This window comes from Momordica charantia (genome assembly GCF_013281855.1).
Source record: "Momordica charantia cultivar OHB3-1 chromosome 1 unlocalized genomic scaffold, Mcharantia_2.0 BLBB01000001.1, whole genome shotgun sequence".
NCBI classification, from domain to species: Eukaryota; Viridiplantae; Streptophyta; class Magnoliopsida; order Cucurbitales; family Cucurbitaceae; genus Momordica; species Momordica charantia.
The window spans coordinates 3,078,092-3,097,500 of record NW_028275157.1 but is presented as its reverse complement, the minus strand read 5'-3'; the positions used below and the strand labels follow the sequence as shown (position 1 = coordinate 3,097,500).

Genomic DNA, 19,409 nt, shown 5'->3' with positions numbered 1-19,409 from the left:
CACTTGAAATAATCATTATAGAGGGGGGGTGAGTATATAAAATATACTCCGTAAGTAGCCCTCACCAACACACACACGTTATGCTCAACTATATCAAGAAACATTCGTAATCATGCTTTTCAATACATTATGCATTTAAACATATAAGTATTTCGTAACATATTAGTGGGAACCACAACCAGGAAACATGTTAACATCCAAGCTCTAGTCTCCCTAATATTACCAGTACCTCTAAGCTTATCTCAGTTATCATACCCTTCCACAGCCATCTCCTTCAAATAGAGTCGGCCCCTGACCATTTATACCTAGAGCCCCGACCCTGCAGCATCGGCCCTCGACCATTTATACCCGAGGCCTTGAACTCTGCATCGACCCTCGACCATTTATACCCGAGGCCTCGATATCTTACAATCTATTGGCCCTTGACCATTTATACCCAAGGCCCCAATAGTTCTCCTTTCGAAAGACTCCTCGCATCGACCCCCGACCATTTATACCCGAGGCCTCGATACCCAATTAGTGACGTATCAGCCCTCGACCATTTATGCCCGAGGCCCTGACACTCACCCATTCACTTCGTAACTTTCATAACTCCACATATCATTTCTAGCCTCCAACCAGGATTTCAGTACTACTTCCCTAATAACACCAACCACCACAAAGCCCAACAACCACACAACCACTAGTAAGATTTCAATGCATCACGGGTCTCAATGACACAAAGTTTGACAACAACCAACCTGCTCACAGCATAGTGCACACAAAGCTTCAACAAACAACCCTATGACATTCTTCACATAACATGCTTTTCACAACATAACAAATCCTAATCACTTCCAACCAACCATACAATATCAGTAAGTTCCTAAAGTTGCAGACAACAAACATGAATACCTGTCATATACATATCCAATATATAAAATAACCGCAAGTTACAATAACAGCATCGACCTCACAAACCTGTCCAACAATTAAAATAATAAGAGAAACATGTTTATAATGTAAAATTAGCAAGAACAATTTCTATTAGCACACATCAACGCACACACCCGCCCCCGTGCTACTTACGAACAAATGTCCTAAAGCTCCTAAGCTTGTTGAACACTTCCTACTACAAAAAGAGCACGATCTCGAGGTTAGTAGCCCATCAAAAACATTTAGTTATAAACGAAACCGAGTTTAGGTAGAGTCGTTACCTACTAACTCACACTAAAACAACTTGGGTTAGGAGTGGGTCAACGTCGAGGGGGTTCGGGCTCCCAATCTGAGTTCAAAAGACCTTTGGCTTGCCGTCCTGATGTCTAAAAGCGATGGGTAACGCAAATCAAGGTCTGTGTGGGTGTCGGTCAATGCCAAAATGTATCAGAACGAAGATATCGTCGCGAATCTGCTACTGTTCGCGTCGGGATTGCAAAAAGAACGAGTCCCCGGAGCTGCTGTTCGCCGGAGACAGCCATCGGGAGTTGCGCACGTTGCCGGGGTTGAGGCTGTAGCAGCAGGTCGTCGGGGCTGCCGTGAAGCTGACCTGTGCGTCGTGCGCCGCTGTGGAGGAACGCCGTTCGTCGCACACCGCCGCGAGGAGCGCCGTAGGATGGTGCAGAAACCGCCGCGCCGCCGTGACGATGCTGCACCGCCGTTTGCTGCTGCAGATCTGGTCGAGGAAGGTGCGGCTGCTCGGTTTCTCGCCGGAGAACAAGAAGGAGAAAGGTGGAGGTGGCTGGAGGGGGGGGGGGGGCTGGGTTGAAGAAAGAAGAAGGAAAAAAATAGGTTTTCTCTATTTTGTTTATATATTATATATATATTTTATTCTTTCCTTTTGTTTTGTTTTAAAACAAATTTTCCCTCAATGAAAGCGTAATCATCCAAGCCCGAAGAAGAAGGATTCCATTCCCTTAAAACAAGACCCAACATACAAAGTTCGGTAAATATTAATTTAATTGGATTTTTAGAGCCCGATAAATATATATAAATTTAATTAACAATCAATTTAATATTAAATGAAAAATCTCCTGTTTCGAGACCAACTAACCTGAGGGACTCGGGGCGTTACAATTTTAGTGTTAATTTAATTTTGGATCTTTCTTGATAGATTTAATTCCAAATTTTAATATATGTGACTAACTATCCCAATATATTTGCACTTATATTTTCCTCTGTATAAAAAAAAAAAGCTTAGCTTAGTTTTAATATTTTTATTTGCTTGTATATTTACATTAGATTATTGTCACAAATTTTCACCAATGTGTATATATGCTCAATGCCTCAATTATATTTGCATTTATATTTCCATCTATATTAAATAATATCTAGTTAGTTTTATATTTATGTTGGTTTCTTGCATATTTATTGTTGATTATTTGCACAAATTTCACCAATGTGTACATATAAATAACTCGATGATATTTACACTTAGGTAAATAACATTAAAGATTGAGAGTGGATGATCATAAGTAATTCTAAGTAAAACGAGAGGTAAATATTATTGATGTAGTTAGCCTATATACAAAAAAATAAATTTCATAATTTAGAAACTATGATTACAAACAACATAGGTAAATAAAAATAGTTCTATAAATCCATAAACGAGAGGAAAACTATCTCTATAATAGTTGTAGCTAGATAAATATACATAAAACCACGTAAATCAAAGATTGAGAATCAATAATCATAAGTAAATCCAAGGAGAATGGTTCAAACAACTGTTTACTTGAGATTCTTCCTTCATCTATTGAGAACGAGAAGTATAAATCTCCATAAATAAGAATAATTTCATAAAAAAAAAAAGACAAGAGGTAAATATGCATAAATAGTAAGAAAAATAGTAATACAAACTATAAAAACAATAAATGAATGCAATTGTTTATTCAATTTTGAAGAAGCATAAATTATTCTAAGTGTTTGAACATTCCACTACCTCTCCCTCGTTTGCTAATTAAGGTAATGAAACATGTTTCTTTTGAACGGTCTTCAGAAGTGTTGGGTATTTTTCACATGTGTGAAAGTCCAACAATTTTAGGCCCAAATGGGCAATTACTTTTAGGATTTATATATATATATATATATTACACATGTGCAGTCGCCTACCACATTGTGAGGACAGAGAGGGAAAAGTTTCTGCACGCAGATCGAGGAGAGAAAATAGAAAAGAAAAAGGGAAAATAAATTCATTCCGTACAGTAGCATTTTTTGCACGATCGGAGGTCGATAAGTGGTTCGATCGAGGTTGATAGCGTGTTCACAACACGAGGGTCTTTAATCTGGACGGTGGAGATTTCTTTTGAAGCTGCCTACAGTCAGATACAGTGGGTAGTTGGTGCCAGTTTCAAAGTGAGATCTTTCTAATTTTCTTCCCCGGTTTATTCCCTTTGTTTGCCGAGATTTATTGTTTCGAGATATTATTATTGTATGCCTCTAGTTGGTGCTAGGGAGAACTTGGTGTACCCATTATTGATTATAGTGGAGATTTTGACTTCGGTTCGTGCTTTTTTACTCCTCAAACTGAGAGGGTTTTTCCACGTTAAAATTGTTTGTGTCCTGTGCTTGTTTGAATTATTATTTTTACTTGTTATTTCCTATCAGGTTCACACAAGAGCAGATAATTAGTCCATAAAGTTAAGTGTTTATCCCAACAAAGTGGTATCAGAGCGAAGTTAAAAATTAATTAGGTCTTGTGTTGAACAATGGAAACTAGTACAAGTAGAATAGTGACCTTGAATGGCTCAAATTATCAAGTTTGGAAAAGGAAGATGGAAGATGTTTTATATGTGAAGGATTTTTATCTTCCTGTTTTTTCACTTGAGAAGCTTGAAGATAAAACTGGTTTAGAATGGGAAATATGTCATAGAAAAGTTTGTGGTTTTTTTAGACATTAGGTAGAAGAAAATATTCTAAATCATATTGGAGAAGAAACACATGCACGGACTATGTGGAACAAGCTTGAGTTGTTATATGTCCCGAAAACTAGCAATAATAAAATGTTTCTGATCAAGCAAATGATGACTTTGAAATATCAAGATGGTACACCTATGCCAGATTACTTGAATACATTCCAAGGTACATTAATCAGCTTGCTGGAATCAAAATCAAGTTTGAGGATGGGATACAAGGGTTATGGTTTCTTGGTACATTGCCGGACTCATGGGAGACTTTAAGAACTTCGTTATCAAACTCGGCCCCAAATGGAGTAATAATTATGGACATGGTGAAAAGCAGTGTTTTAAATGAAGAGATGAGAAGAAAATCATAAGGCTCTTCATCACAGTCAGAGGTTCTTGTTACTGAAAGAAGGGGGAGGAGTAAAAGCAAAGGTCTGAGGGATAGAGATAGAAGCAAAAGTAAAAGCGGTCGGTTATCCAATGTTGAGTGTTATCATTGTGGCATGAAAGGGCATAGAAAGAAGTATTGTCGACAATTGAAGAGAGAAAATAAAAATGATAAAGGTAAGGAAAAGAAAAATGATGATGGTAATGACGTAGATAGAGTTGCTGCAGCTACCGAGGATTTCCTTATCTTATTTGATGGTGATGTTATTAATCTAGCTACACAGCGGAGCAATTGGGTGATTGATAGTGGCGCGTCAATTCATGTTAAATCTAGGAAGCTTTTTCTTTGCATCATACACATCTGGTGATTTCGGGAGTGTTAGGATGGGTAATGATGGATCAGCAAAAGCCGTTGGTATTAGTGATGTGCACTTGGAGACGAAGAATGGTACTACGCTGGTTTTGAAGAATGTGAAACATTTTCCTGATATTCGCATGAATTTAATTTCCACAGGTAAGCTTAATGACAAAGGTTTCTGCAATACCTTCTACAATGGCAAATGGAAGCTTACTAGAGACTCAATGATTGTAGCTAAGGGGGAGAAGTGTTCCTCATTGTATTTGATGCAAGCAATGGTTATTGATTATGCAATAAATACAGTAGATGATGAAAAGAGTGTTGAATTAAAGCATAAGAGACTCGGTCACATTAGTGAGAAGGGAATGATAATCATCATTATGGTATAAAGAATGCGCCTTTGAAAAGATGCATTCATTGTTTAGCAGGGAAACAAACTAGAGTTTCCTTTAAGGCGTCTCAACACTCAAGAAAGCCAAATATACTAGACTTGGTATATTCTGATGTATGTGGTCCTATGAAGACAAAACACTTGAGGTTCCTCATATTTTGTGACATTTATAGACGATCATTCAAGGAAAACTTGGGTCTATACGTTGAAGACTAAAGATCAAGTGTTGCAAGTATTTAAACAGTTTCATGCCCTTGTTGAAAGAGAAACTGGTAAGAAATTAAAATGCATCAGGACTGAGGTGAGTATTTTGGACCTTTTGATGAGTATTGTAGAAGCCAAGGTATTAGACATCAAAAGACACCTCCGAAGACTCCTCGTTGAATGGGCTAGCTGAGAGAATGAACATAACACTAGTTGAGCGGGTGAGATAGTTGCTTTCACAGTCACAGTTACCAAGATCGTTTTGGGGTGAAGCATTAAGCACAGTTGTGCATGTTTTGAATCTTACGCCATGTGTTCCTTTGAATTTTGAAGTCCCTGATAGAATTTGGTCAGATAAGGAGATATCCTATAATCACCTGCGTGTCTTTGGATGTAAAGCTTTCGTACATGTTCCTAAAGATGAGAGATCGAAGCTTGATGCAAAGACAAGACCATGTGTGTTCCTTGGCTATGACCAAGATGAGTTCGGTTATAAATTGTATGATCTAGTATAAAAGAAGCTCATAAGAAGTCGGGATGTTGTATCTGTTGAAGACCAGACCATAGAAGATATTAAGAAGACAGATAAAACAAAGTTTCAGCACAGTGATGATTTGATTGACTTGGATTCAGTTCCTTTGACACAACTTTCTATGCAAACTGAGAATGAGGTTCAGAACGATCAGTTTGATGGTATAGTAGAGAGTCCATAACAGGTTGAGGTAGAAGATGATGTTCATGAATAGTTGTCAGAAACAGAATTTCCTACAGAGGTTCCATAAAGGTTTCACTTAGAAGATCTACTAGAAATCAGTATTCTTCCACATGGTATCCAGTTGATGAGTATGTGTTATTGACTGATGAGGGAGGGCCTGAAAGTTATGAGGAGGCCGTGGAAGATGAACAAAAAAGAGGGTGGATTGATGCAATGAAAAATGAAATGAAATCATTGCATGAAAACCACACTTTTGACCTTGTCAAGTTGCCTAAAGGAAAAACCGTACTGAAAAATAAGTGGGTTTATCGAATGAAACAAGAAGAACACACCTCATGACCACATTACAAAGCGAGACTAGTTGTCAAAGGGTTCAGTCAGAAGAAAGGTGTTGACTTTGATGAAATTTTTGCTCGTGTTGTGAAGATGTCTTCTATACATGTAGTTATGGGTTTGACAGCGAGCCTTGACTTGGAGGTTGAGCAGATGGACGTTAAGACTGTAATTTTGCATGGTGATTTAGATAAGAGATTTATATGGAACAACCAGAGGGATTTGAGGAGAAAGACAAGGAGAATCTTGTATGCAAGTTGAATAAAAGTCTTTATGGGTTGAAACAGGCATCAAAGCACTGATACAAGAAGTTTGAGTCAGTTATGAGGGAGCAAGGCTTCAAAAAGACTACTTCTCATCATTCCGTATTTGTGCAGAAATTTTCTGATAATCACTTTATTATACTGTTGCTTTATGTTGATGACATTTTGATTATTGGTAGGAATATTTCCAGAATTGACACGTTGAAGAAACAGTTGAGCAAATCCTTTGCCATGAAAGATTTCGGGCCAGCGAAGAAGATTCTTGGAATTCGTATAGCACGAGACAAAGCATCCAAGAAGCTGTATATGTCTCAGGAGCATTACTTAGAGAAACTGCTTAAAAGATTCAACATGAGCAAGGCTAAAGCAGTAAGTTTTCATCTATCCAATCATTTTAAACTGAGTCGCAAACAGAATCCTTCTACAGATAAAGAGAAGGAATAGATGAGCAAAGTTCCGTATGCTTCAGCAGTTGGGAGTTTGATGTACGCCATGGTGTGTACTAGACCAGATATTGCCTATGCTATTGGTGTTGTTAGTCGAGTTATGTCCAATCCCGAAAAACAACATTGGGAGGCAGTAAAATGGATCATGAGATATTTGTGGGGTACTTCCAGTTTGAAGCTCACTTTTGGAAATGGAAGGCCAGTGCTTGCCGGTTACACTGATTCAGATATGGCAGGAGATTTAGATAATCGAAAGTCTACTTCCGGATATTTGATGACATTTACAGGTCGAGCAGTGTCATGGCAGTCAAGACTACAAAAGTGTGTTGCACTTTCCACGACTGAGGTAGAATATATTGCAGCAGCAAAGGGTGCAAGGAGATGTTGTGGATGAAGCGATTTATATAGGAGCTCGACTTCAAGCAACAACACTATGTGATATTCTGCGATAATTAAAGTGCTATTCATTTGGGTAAGAATTCAACATTTCATTCGAGAACGAAACATATTGATATGAGGTATCATTGGATGAAAGATGCTCTCAGTGATGCACTGTTTGAACTTGAGAAGGTACATACTAATCGTAATGGATCCGATATGTTGACAAAGAATCTACTGAGAGAAAAACTCGAGTTTTGTCATTCCGCTGCTGGGACGGCAATTTCTTTCACACGGTGAAAAGAGGGAGATTTGTTCGGTATTTTTCACACGTGTGAAAGCCCAATAATTTTAGGCCCAAATGGGCCATTATTTTTAAGGTTTATATATATATATATATATATCCAACAATTTTAGGTCGGCCCAAATGGGCCATTAAGGTTTATATATATATATATATATTACACATGTGCAGTCGCCTACCACATTGTGAGGAGAGAGAGAGAAAGGTTTCTGCACGCAGATCGAAGAGAGAAAACAGAAAAGAAAAGGGGAAAAGAAATTCATTCCGTATAGTAGCGTTTTTTACAAGATCGGAGGTCGATCCGTGGTCCGATTAAGGTTGACAGCGTGTTCACAACACGAGAGTCTTCAAGCTGGACGGTGGAGATTTCTTTTGGAACTGCCAACAGTCAGATACAGTGCGTAGTTGGTGCTAGTTTCAAAGTGAGATCTTTCTAATTTTCTTCCTCAGTTTATTCCCTTTGTTTTCCGAGATTTATTGTCTCGAGATATTATTATTGTATGTCTCTAGTTGTTGCTACGGAGAACTTGGTGTACCTATTATTGATTATACTGGAGATTTTTACTTCGTTCTGTGGTTTTTTACTCCTCAAATTGAGGGGGTTTTTCCACGTTAAAATTGTTTGTGTCCTGTGCTTGTTTGAATTATTATTTTTACTTGCTATTTCCTATTAGGGTTCACACAAGAGAGGACAATTGGTCCATAAAGTTAAGTGTTTATCCCAACAAGAAGATGTTATACCAATGACCTTTAATCGTCAAGTCCATTTTAACCTTTATAAAACAATTCTAGTTAGATTTTACCTAAATATATTCAGTAATTGGAAATCTTTTTATATAAAATTTAAATAATACAAAAAGTGACATTTGAATAACATCCCTAACAATATAAAAAAAAAAAAACAAAAAAGGGATTAAAGAATATTTAAAAAAATCTTATTCTTTTTTATTTTTTTATTTATAAATGAAAGTCCCATTAGTTTTAGTCTCAAACTACCCTCAATTAATATCAATTATTATATTTATTATATAAATTTTAATATAATGATTTGCTTTTAGAATTAATGTTTACATTTTATAATTAATATAGAATATTCGCGTTAAATGTTCATCTTTTCTTACTTGAGGTTTATCTTGTATTTGAATCAGAAATATTTAGTATCAATTCATAATTTTCCCAACTGGCCGGCATTCAAAATCTTGTCAATCTTTTCCCAAATTTAAACATTTTCCCCAATTTTGTAGGGCGGCTGCTATTAAAAATTTTCCATATTTTCCCCTAGATTCAGCACTTTTCCGTGGCGGCAATTCAAAAATTTCCAAAATTTCTCTCCAGATTTTAAAGATGCTGTTTTCTTCCAGCTTCATCGGCCATTTTGTTCAATTTTAACTTTTGCGATGGCTATTCATTCAAATTTTCAATAAGCTCGAGCTCATTTTCAATAAGTTTGAGCTTGTTATATGGAGCAAAACGGTTCAGATAAGAATACAGGTTGGACCATAAAAGAAGAAGGAAGAACCGAGGCCACCGACGACTAGGGCCGACCCAGAGCATAAAGGCCGACCCACTTGAGAGCCGACCCCACCTCAGCGCGCCTTCTCGATTTTAGGTCGAGAAGCGTCTTGACTTCTCTCCAGTTTCTATGCCAACCAATCGATGTTTGGGCCCAAATCTGATAAGAGAGCCCACACGTATCACGACCCAGTAATCCCAACTATCTTGAGATGACCTAGGGTTGGAATTCGTAAAACCCTAGGGAGAAGATCGACAATAAATAGGAAGAGGAATCACCTATTGAAGGTAAGCTGAAATACACTCAAAGTACTTTGTTTGCTTAGTGATTCTCCCATAGCTGACTTTAGCATCGAAGCCCGTGTGACAGAAGTCACACTGGTTTAGGGTTGTTCAGTTTTGCAGGTATCCAGTCTCTGATCAACGGATGGTAAATCGAATGTTTGCAGCATTTATCGACAAAAATAGGTAGGTCTACGTGGATGATATGCTGGTAAGAAGCCAAAAATGTAATCAACATGAGGTAGACTTGGCAGAGACATTTGAAGTCTTAAGAAAATATAAGATGAAGCTAAATCACAGCAAGTGCACGTTTGGAGTGACCTCAGGAAAACTCCTTAGGTTCTTAGTGCACCAACGAAGAATCAAAGTCAGTCCAGATAAAATCAAAGTTGCGTTGGAGATGGGTCCACCTAGAAATTTAAAGCAACTACAGGGACTCACCGGAAGAATAGTAGCACTCAACAGGTTTGTTAGCCTTTCAACCGACAAGTGCCTACCATTCTTCAAAATCCTAAAGAAGAAAGGACAATTTGAATGGACATAAGAATGCGAGGTCGCCTTCAAGTAACTAAAGCAATACCTGGGGGCAGCCCCACTCCTCTCGAAACTAATCGCTGGTGATGAACTCTACTTATACCTAGCCGTATCTGACACCGCAGTGAGCTCCGCATTGAAAAAAGAAGAGAATGGGCGACAATCTCCAATCTACTACATAAGTAAAGCAATGATATATGCAGAGGTTAGATACCCACAAGTGGAAAAATTGGAATTAGCATTAGTCACCTCAGGACGCCCGTATTTTCAAGCCCACAAAATAATTGTCCTCACCAACTTTCCTCTACGACACATTCTATAAAGGTCTGAGACTTCAGGACGGCTGGTAAAGTGAGCCGTAGAACTTAGTGAATACGATATCCACTTTAAGCCGAGGACTGCGATGAAAGACCAAGTCGTAGCGGACTTCCTAACACAGTTAATGTCGGCGGAACATCAAATATGTAGCATCGATCCACAGCTAGTTGAGGAAGAGCAGCCCTGGACCCTTTACGTAGATGGACCCTCAAATTTTAGAGGATGCGGGGCAGGACTTTTACTGGTCTCCCCAGATAGGGAAAGATTCGAATATGCACTACGGTTTAGTTTTCATGCATCAAACAACGAGGCTGAGTACGAAGCTCTGTTAGCAGGATTAAAGGTGGCTAGATACATTGGGGTGACGAACATATTGATACTCAGTGATTCACAATTGATTGTAAGTCAGGTGAAAGAAGAGTTCCAGATCAGAGAGCCACGAATGGCGAGATACCTTTCTCAGGTAAGAGACCAGCTCGGCCAATTCTCGAAATACGAGATCCGACAAATTCCTCGTGCTCAAAATGTCAATGCATATGCATTAGCTCAATTAGCAGCGACTTATGAAACCGACCTGGGAAAAACCATGCCGGTAGAAGTTTTGCACGAGCCGAGTATAGAAGCTCAGGAGACAATGGATATCAACAAGCAAGAGCAACCAGAAGAGAACTGGATGAGCCCTTTGATCAAATATTTAAGAGATGGGACCCTACCTAATGAAAGGATAGAGGCCCAACAATGCCGACGAGGAGCGACTAGGTATGTGCTTAGAGATGGAAACCTGTATAAAAGAGGCTACTATTTGTGCTCCTAAAATGTTTAGCACTAGAAGAAGCCGACTACGTCATGAGAGAGATGCACAAAGGCATTTGTGGTAACCATTCTGAGGCACGATCCCCAAGCCACTAAGTCGTCCGACAAGGGTATTACTATCCGACCATGCTAAACGATGCAACACAATTCGTAAGAAAATACGACAAATGTTAGCAGTTTGCAACAGTATCTAGCCAACCGCCGGAACCACTAACAAGCATAATGAGTCCCTGACCTTTTGCCCAATGAGGAATAGACCCTATAGGGCCCCTCCCACAAGGAAAGCGCCAGACCAAATTTGTAGTGGTAATAGTTGATTATTTCACCAATTGGGCCGAGGCAAAGGCCCTAGCTACAATCACTGATAAAAAGATCACTGATTTGTCTAGAGTAATATAATTTGCGACTTTGGAGTGCCATACACCATTATTAGTGATAATGGAAAACAATTCGACAATGCAACGTTTCGAGATTTTTATAGAGAGTTTGGGCATTAAACACATTTGCTCTTCACCAGCACACCCACAAGTTAATGGGCAGGTTGAAGCAGTTAACAACATCATCAAAATGACTCTAAAAACCATATTAGAGAAACTTTAGGGATTATGGGCAGATGAACTTCCCAGTGCATTGTGGGCCTACAAAATAACACCATGTACATCAACTGGAGAGATGCCATTCTCATTAACGTTTGGTTCGGAGGTAGTGGTGCCAGTGGAGATTGACCTCCCTTCCCCAAGGGTAGAGCAATTCAGTCTACCTGAAAACGATGAGTCCATACAGCTCAACCTCGATTTGTTAGAGGAGCATCGAGAAACAGCGCGACTACGAATAGTCGAGTACAAAAATCGGATCGCTCGATATTACAATTCGAAGGTTAAAAAACGTAACTTCAAAGAGGACGATCTGGTATTAAGAAAGGTCATGCCTAATACCAAAAACTCAACCAGCGAGGCGTTCTGACTGACATGGGAAGACCTATACAAAGTTACTAAAGTGGTTCAGACGAGCATCTATGCCTTGGAAGACCAACGTGGGAAGACCTTACCCCACCCATGACACGCTCAGTACCTCAAAAGATACTACCACTAACTTAGTGATACATTCCATTTATTTTATAAGCATTTTATGTTATGGCACTCGCTTATCTCAGTCGACTAGGCTATTGGTTTATCCCTTTATTGTTCCTAGTTCTCTACCTGAACAGTTTTCTTTTTAATAAAAGTATACGACATTTGACATGATACTTAGAGCTTTTATGTTTATTTTGAAATAAATTTCTCAAGTAGGGGGCATTGTACGTAAATATCTACAACTGGTCAAGAAACTCAGAATGGGGACAGACCTAGAAGCAAGCCAATAAAGGCTCAGCATGATCAAAACTAAAGCAGGTATAAAATCGTTTGGCAAATGCCAAACAGGTTGGAAATCCGAAAGTATCGACACCAGTTCTGCTAAGGTTAAATCCCAGGGCTGAAAATGAATGGTTAAAACCAGATGGCTGTAAAACCAGGCTCAAAGAGACTTGATCATGACTAGTCACCTTGAAAAAACATGAAAATCGGAAAGACTTCCGATTCATGAAGCAATACAATATCAGCAAGCCCAATGTATACGACCAGTAGCAGAAACCAAACATTTTAAAATCCAAAACTGGATGTGAAAGCCTTTGGTAAAAGCTCAGTAGTTTAGAAGCCTTAGCATAATTAACACTGTTGAGGAGTCAAACAACTGATTACGCATATAAACTACTTTGTAAAAGGGTCTCATAGCAACAATGGGCAACAAGTACTCTCAAAACAAGAGTCTTAACATGGTCACAACCTTCGTCTTCAATTTTGAGAGTGGGGGCTATTGTCATATTGAGCAAAACGGTTCAGAAAAGAATAGATGTTCGATCGTAAAAGAAGAAGGAAGAACCGAGGCCATCGATGACTGGGGCCAGCCCAGAGCATAAGGGTCGGCCCACTTGAGAGCCGACCCCACCTCGGCGCCAAGACCTTCTCGGCTTTAGGTCGAGAAGTATCTCGACCTCTCTCCCGGTTCCTATGTCAACCAATCGATGTTCAGGCCCAAACCTGATAAGAGAGCCCACAGGTATCACGACCCAGTGAGCCCGACTATCTTGAGATGACCTAGGGTTGGAATTCGTAAAACCCTAGGGAGAAGATAGACCATAAATAGGAGGAGGAATCACCTATCAAAGGTAAGCTGAAATACACTCGAAGTACTTTGTTTGCTTAGTGATTCTCCCATAGCTGACTTTAGCATCAGAGCTCATGTGACTGAAGTCACACTAGTTTAGGATTGTTCGATTTTGTAGGTATCCAACCCCTTGATCATCGAGTTTGATGGGCATTTTTTAGAGAACTGGGAAGGCCAAAAATCCAAGCATCAACAAAGCTCATTTTCAATAAGTTCAGCTCTTTTGTAACTAATCAATCAACTTATTCTTGCTTAATTTTTTTGGTAGTTCTTCTTTGAATTTTTCGACATATATTACTTTATTCCAGCGTCTTTATTTTATTTATTTTTTTAGCTGTTATTTAGTTTCTCAACCTTACGACGGCGCTCTACTTTTTCGCGTGGATCTAATTTTTTTCGACCACCCATTTGTTTAACAGGTTTCCTTTTCCGATTAGCATAAGTTTTTTGGTCGTAGAAAATTCTAGCAACCATTATATAATATATTTTATATTTTAATCTAATATATAAAGATATACTCATTCAAAATGTTAAATAATATATATTTTTTATTGGTATATACTAAATTATTAGGTTATATAATATTTTTTAATATAGCTTACAGCATGATAATAATATATGCGCCTAATTTTTTTATATAATACATAACGTTTGCTGCTCTATACTAAAATATTAGGTTATATAATATATACCTTGAAGTTTATGTTGCATATACCCTAAAATACACTTCGTATTAACTTCATACCTTAACATATACAAAACATATACTCCATAATATTTAAGGTTTGTTCATCGTTCACGGTGCTAAACTAAGAAATTAAATACATAAACTTGATTTAATTAAAAGAGAAAATTAATATTTTTCTTCTTCTTTTTCTTCTTCCTTAACCGCCCCTCCCTCATATTTTCTCAATTGCAACAGCCCCTCCCTCAACGTCTTCTCCGACAAACCTTTCCTCCACATACAACAGCATGCAACCAAACCCACGAACCTAACTATGGCCATTTGTCCCTGACACAGTAAGAACACGAATTTCGAACCCACTATAGCCCATGAACAGACCTGTGACGGGCGTGTATGGCTTTCATCATATCTTTCAAACTTGAGGTCCGGGCATAGATATTCCATTGATACATATCCATTGCCTAAGAGAATGTCACATAGTTCCTCTATAGGGGTTATAATGTCTGCAGCCTTACTCTTTGACTCGATCCCTTGGCATTCCACTACATTTGTTTGCAGGTTATGATGATACGGCAGTGGATTATTATTGACATCAGGCCGATTTTCTTTTTTGAAGTTCATCCAACCCGCCTTTATCAAAGCTTGAACTCTATATTCCAATGCAGTGCAGTTGTCTGTTGAATTCCCTATGACTCCTGCGTGGTAGTCACAACAGACATTTGCATCAAACCATATTCGATATGGAGGCTTGATTGGATCTACAAATACAGGCGCCAATCGATTATTCTGAAATAACTGAGGTAGAAGCTCAGTAAAAGTCATGGAGATTGAGTCGAACTGAGTTTATTTACGTAGCCATCTATTATTCTACTTGACTGGGCTTATGCTGAACGCACGCACTAAGCGTGGTAACAATTTTATAGATGCAAGCGCACACCTGTCAGAGTAATATAAAATGGATGGAGTATCCAAGTATCGATCCTCAAGGACTTCTAAATAATTTCCAAACTCTAAAGTTTTAATGAATAGTGAACGTTGAAATGAGTGGTTCTTGTAAAATGGGAAGTGGTCACAAATAATGGTTTTGGATTTGGGATTTGGTCTTATAATGGTAAAACCTAGCCCGAATTACTTCAAGTTAGCCAACAAAGAATCAAGGATATGCTAAGGACGATATGCATTTTACTTTAGGAACCAACGACTACGCTTTTCACTTGACTTATGTCTAAGCAAGTTCAAAGTCCTAAGATATTCCCTAATATGTCTATTATGAGAGATATCTTAGTTTTAGGATAGAAATAGTCGCAACCTCGGGTTAAGGTCCTATGTCTAGGCTACTTAACCGGAACCCTTATGTCTAAGGTGCTCCTCTCCTCGGTTTAACCACTCAACAATGCAAATAAGCAACCTTTTCAGTATTGACTTGTTAAGACTTACAGTGGCCTTCTCTAAATCCTAACTTTTTTGGAAAAACATGTTGAGCAATGAGTGGAAAGCAAAAACACTACTTCTTAGCAACCCTTTTTAGAAATAAAAGGCTAACTATCCATAATCGGGCTAGAGACGGGAATTTAGAAAGACATATTGAAGAAAATACAGCAAGTAAAACGGTTGAAATTGAAATGCATGTGTGAAAAACAAAAGTTAACTAACGGAGAGTTTTGCTCGGGATTGAGAGCTTCGCTCTTCTCTTTCAAGCAAGGGAGAGTGTCACGTGTTCTTTCCTCCAAAAACACAATTCTCTTAACTAAAAATAAAGTAAAGGCAAAGGAAAGATAAGCAAAGTGCTGGATTTTTATATATTTGAATAGGTAGAAAATAACTAAGTACAAACGGAAACAAAACAAAGCTCAATAAAGGAATGTAAAGTGCTCGAGATTTAAAAACTAAAAGCAACTAATGAAAGCAACTCAAAAGTACTTAGAAAGCAACAAAGAAACACTAAAAATGATCAAGAGAAGGAAGCAAGGCTTGATGAATTTGGTGAAGAAGCTGCTGGAATTTATAGCTGTGCAGAATTGGTTAGGTAGGTCCTAAAACGATGGTGGACCACCCATTTCCAACTTCTTTGACTGACTAAATCGTGCTCAAACTGATAGTGGAACACTTCTTCTACACGTATGCATCAGTTGGAACCACCAAAACGCATTGGAAGACGCGTTTCATTAAGGGCAAAGTTGGAAGAAAAACAGTTTTCTGCAGCCTTCCCAGGCGCCTGGTGCCTCCCATGAGGATGTTTCTGACTTTTTGCTTCTTTTGATTAATTTGCACTCCCAAATGGTCCTAAAATGTCATAAATACAATATAAGCCAACCACGAACCATCATATATGATTTTTGCATGAATTGGAACTCAAATGACCGAGAAAAAGTCCGTAACAAAGTTAAAACATAGTAAAAACAGTATCTAAAACCTTCTTTTTACGCATGTAAACAAGCGTAATCACTACTGCCCTTGAGTATAGAATGTATCATGGTGTTGACCCCAAGGTTGGAAATTGTGACTGGCTGGGGGTCAGAAATTTTGAGAGGCATAAGGAGAGTAATGTGAAGTTGTATTGTTCATATATAGTTGATTATACCCGTATGGCATTGGGTAATAATATTGAGAGTATCGCGGTGTCCTACTATATGGCTGCTGTTTCCAAGAGTGTCGGTCTGCTCTTACCATTTTCACCTCACCCTCCCTCTTCTTCAAAGAACTTGCTTTCTTAATGGCTGATGTGTCATTAGCAGTACTAGTTATTCAACCATGCTTGACCCCATGTTCGATCCTTTCTTTCGATGGTCATAATATCAGAGAAATTTATGGAAGCGCTTCCTATCATCTGATCATAGACGAGATGTTTTAAAGTGTTGATAAATATAGAAGATTACTCTTTATCAGTTAAAGGAGGTTAGACTTGAGCTGTCGTGTCCCTCTATCTTTGGGCGTATTCTTTAAAGCTTTTTGTACTCTTCTTCTCCGTTCCTTGCAAATCCAAGCAATATGGTGCCATATTTATATTATGTTTATATTGCTTAAGGAACGAGTCGGCCAGATTCTTCGACAAGCTGACATAAGAGCTGTCCAACTACATGTACCAAAAGATGTCGGACCAGATAAACTATCATGAGAGCAGTGTATCAATAATTTGTCATTTTTGGACATACGCCATCATCTTCTTGCAGTACATTATAAGATGGTTCTTAGGACAAGAAGAACCATCGTACTTCTCAAATTCCGGCACTTTAAAATTTGAAGAGATGACTAAACCCATCACTAAGTACAATTGAGAAGCATCGATGTTGCCAAAAATGTTTGTCCCCTCGACTGCTCTTAATCTTTCCTCTAGAAGTTCTAGCTTCTCATTATCGGGGGAAATTCGTTCTTCTGAGTCTATCTTGGCTGGGAGACCACCGAGACTAAGAACTATAGGGGGTGCCATGATTTGCTCGGACTCTCAAAAGATAATGTTGGTTGGGACTTGCTGATCTCCCTTAACAAAGGGAGGTGGGTACCGACAAACTGGAATGTCATACAGAGGGTTATACGTTGTATATAGTGGCATAGAGCCCTATGCTACTGGCGTAAGAGGTTGGCCAAACCTAGGTGGATAAGACAGGGTTTCTTGCGGGGCATGGACGAGATTGCTAGATGTAGCGGGATCTGCAAGCATCTTTGCTTTTTCTAGCACGAGGAGGATGACATCAAAATTTTCACTCAATTCCTCAATATATTTCCTTGTTTTCTTTTGCTCAACTTTTTGATCTTCCATTATTACTCTCACCCTGCGTCTGGTACAGTAAGTGTGATGTGGTGCCAGTCAATTAAGAAAATAGAAAATAGGAGAAGAGAAAAAGAGAACCATAAATAAATAAATCCATGATTAAATAGGGTAAATAGATAAATGAAGATTACAATAATGAAACAAAGCAACAATTGTGCCAAATTTGTACCACAATGCTTAAATCATTAAATTGAAAATACATTAAAGCAAAGTATTAATAAAACTGTCCCCAATGTTCTAGATCTCGCCGAAGTTTGCCAGCTCTTGCCATTCAGCTGTGTAGGGGCAATGGTACATGTGAGAGTTCATGCTGATGGATCGGTATGACAACACTAGAGGGGGGGTGAATAGTGTTAAAGATCAATTTACTAAAATCTTTCGAATTTAAGCATAAATCAAATAACCAAGTAAATTTTTTAAACAAAAACAATTTATGCAATATTTAAAGCAACTGAAAATATCATGAAACAAATATTCAAAATAAGCACAATATATATTTGCAATAAAAGAAAATATACTTAAAAGATAAATTGCAATAAATAAAAAGTAAGGGATAGAGAAAACTTCACCCAAGAGATTTATAGTGGTTTGGCAAACCCTCGACCTACTCCACTCCCTGAGCACCTCTCGAGATTTTCCACTAAGCACGATCCTTTTACGGGTTCAAGATCGGAAACCCGGTCCTTTTGCGGGATCAAGACCAAACCTTACAAACCGCTCTTTTTACGGGATCTAAAACTAAACTCAATCTTTTTCTTGGGACAAAGATTAAAACCCACACTCCGTTCCTTTTACCGGGCTCAAGAACGAAACCCAAATAAGTGTGAAAATAAGAATTTTTCACACACTAAAACTCTCAAATAGAGTAGATTTTCAAATTTAAGCTCACAAATACATCAATCCTCACACAAGAAAATCCCTCACAAGAATAAAAATAGAAGTAGAATTGAGAGCTTGGAGAGAAGAACAATGGATTATAGAGGATTTAAAAATAAGAAAATTGGTATATATAAAATGGGAGAGAAGAGGGGTTTAAATAGGGGAGGAAAGTGAGTAAAGTTGATTTGAAACTAAAACCAATTTGGGTCATTTGATCTTAATGATGGAAGATGAAAGGTGGAGATTGAATTTAAAAAGTAATGATTATATTATATTATATTATAATATATAATAATAATATAATATAATATGTAACGACCCAGAATTTCCCCCACACTTCTAAGTTACGTTAACTACCCAACTGATTAAACTTAACCCCAAAACGCATGATGCCAACTCCCTATGCAACAATTACATACAATCAAGTTCCACCTCTGGTCAATTCAACAATAAATCAATTTCATAGAATATCATTCAACAACATCCGTGGACAACCTCCCGGGGCAATTTTATTATTCAAACTAGGCAAAACTCATGAATGGTAGAGAACTAAGATAGACACCTATCCTGAAATAAAGTCAATACCAGGTGGGAACCTCCCAAATTATTCAAACACGAGCAAATAGTTTATTGACCATAACATAAGGTCTTAATTAATAACTTAAGCTAAGCAAGAATGACTATGCAGCCTATGGTCCTCGCTCATCATGCCTCCTCTGTCTCATCACCATGGTCGCCCACGAGTCCTTCACCTGAAA

General features: G+C 38.2%; 1 protein-coding gene across 1 annotated transcript; it reads left to right on the top strand.

Moving 5' to 3' along the window:
- The first annotated feature begins 10,385 nt into the window (after positions 1-10,385).
- Positions 10,386-11,114, top strand: LOC148213093 (uncharacterized). Its single transcript, XM_088123199.1, has one exon. The coding sequence runs from the start codon at positions 10,386-10,388 to the stop codon at positions 11,112-11,114; it is 729 nt and encodes a 242-aa protein (XP_087979325.1).
- The last annotated feature ends 8,295 nt before the right edge of the window (positions 11,115-19,409 follow it).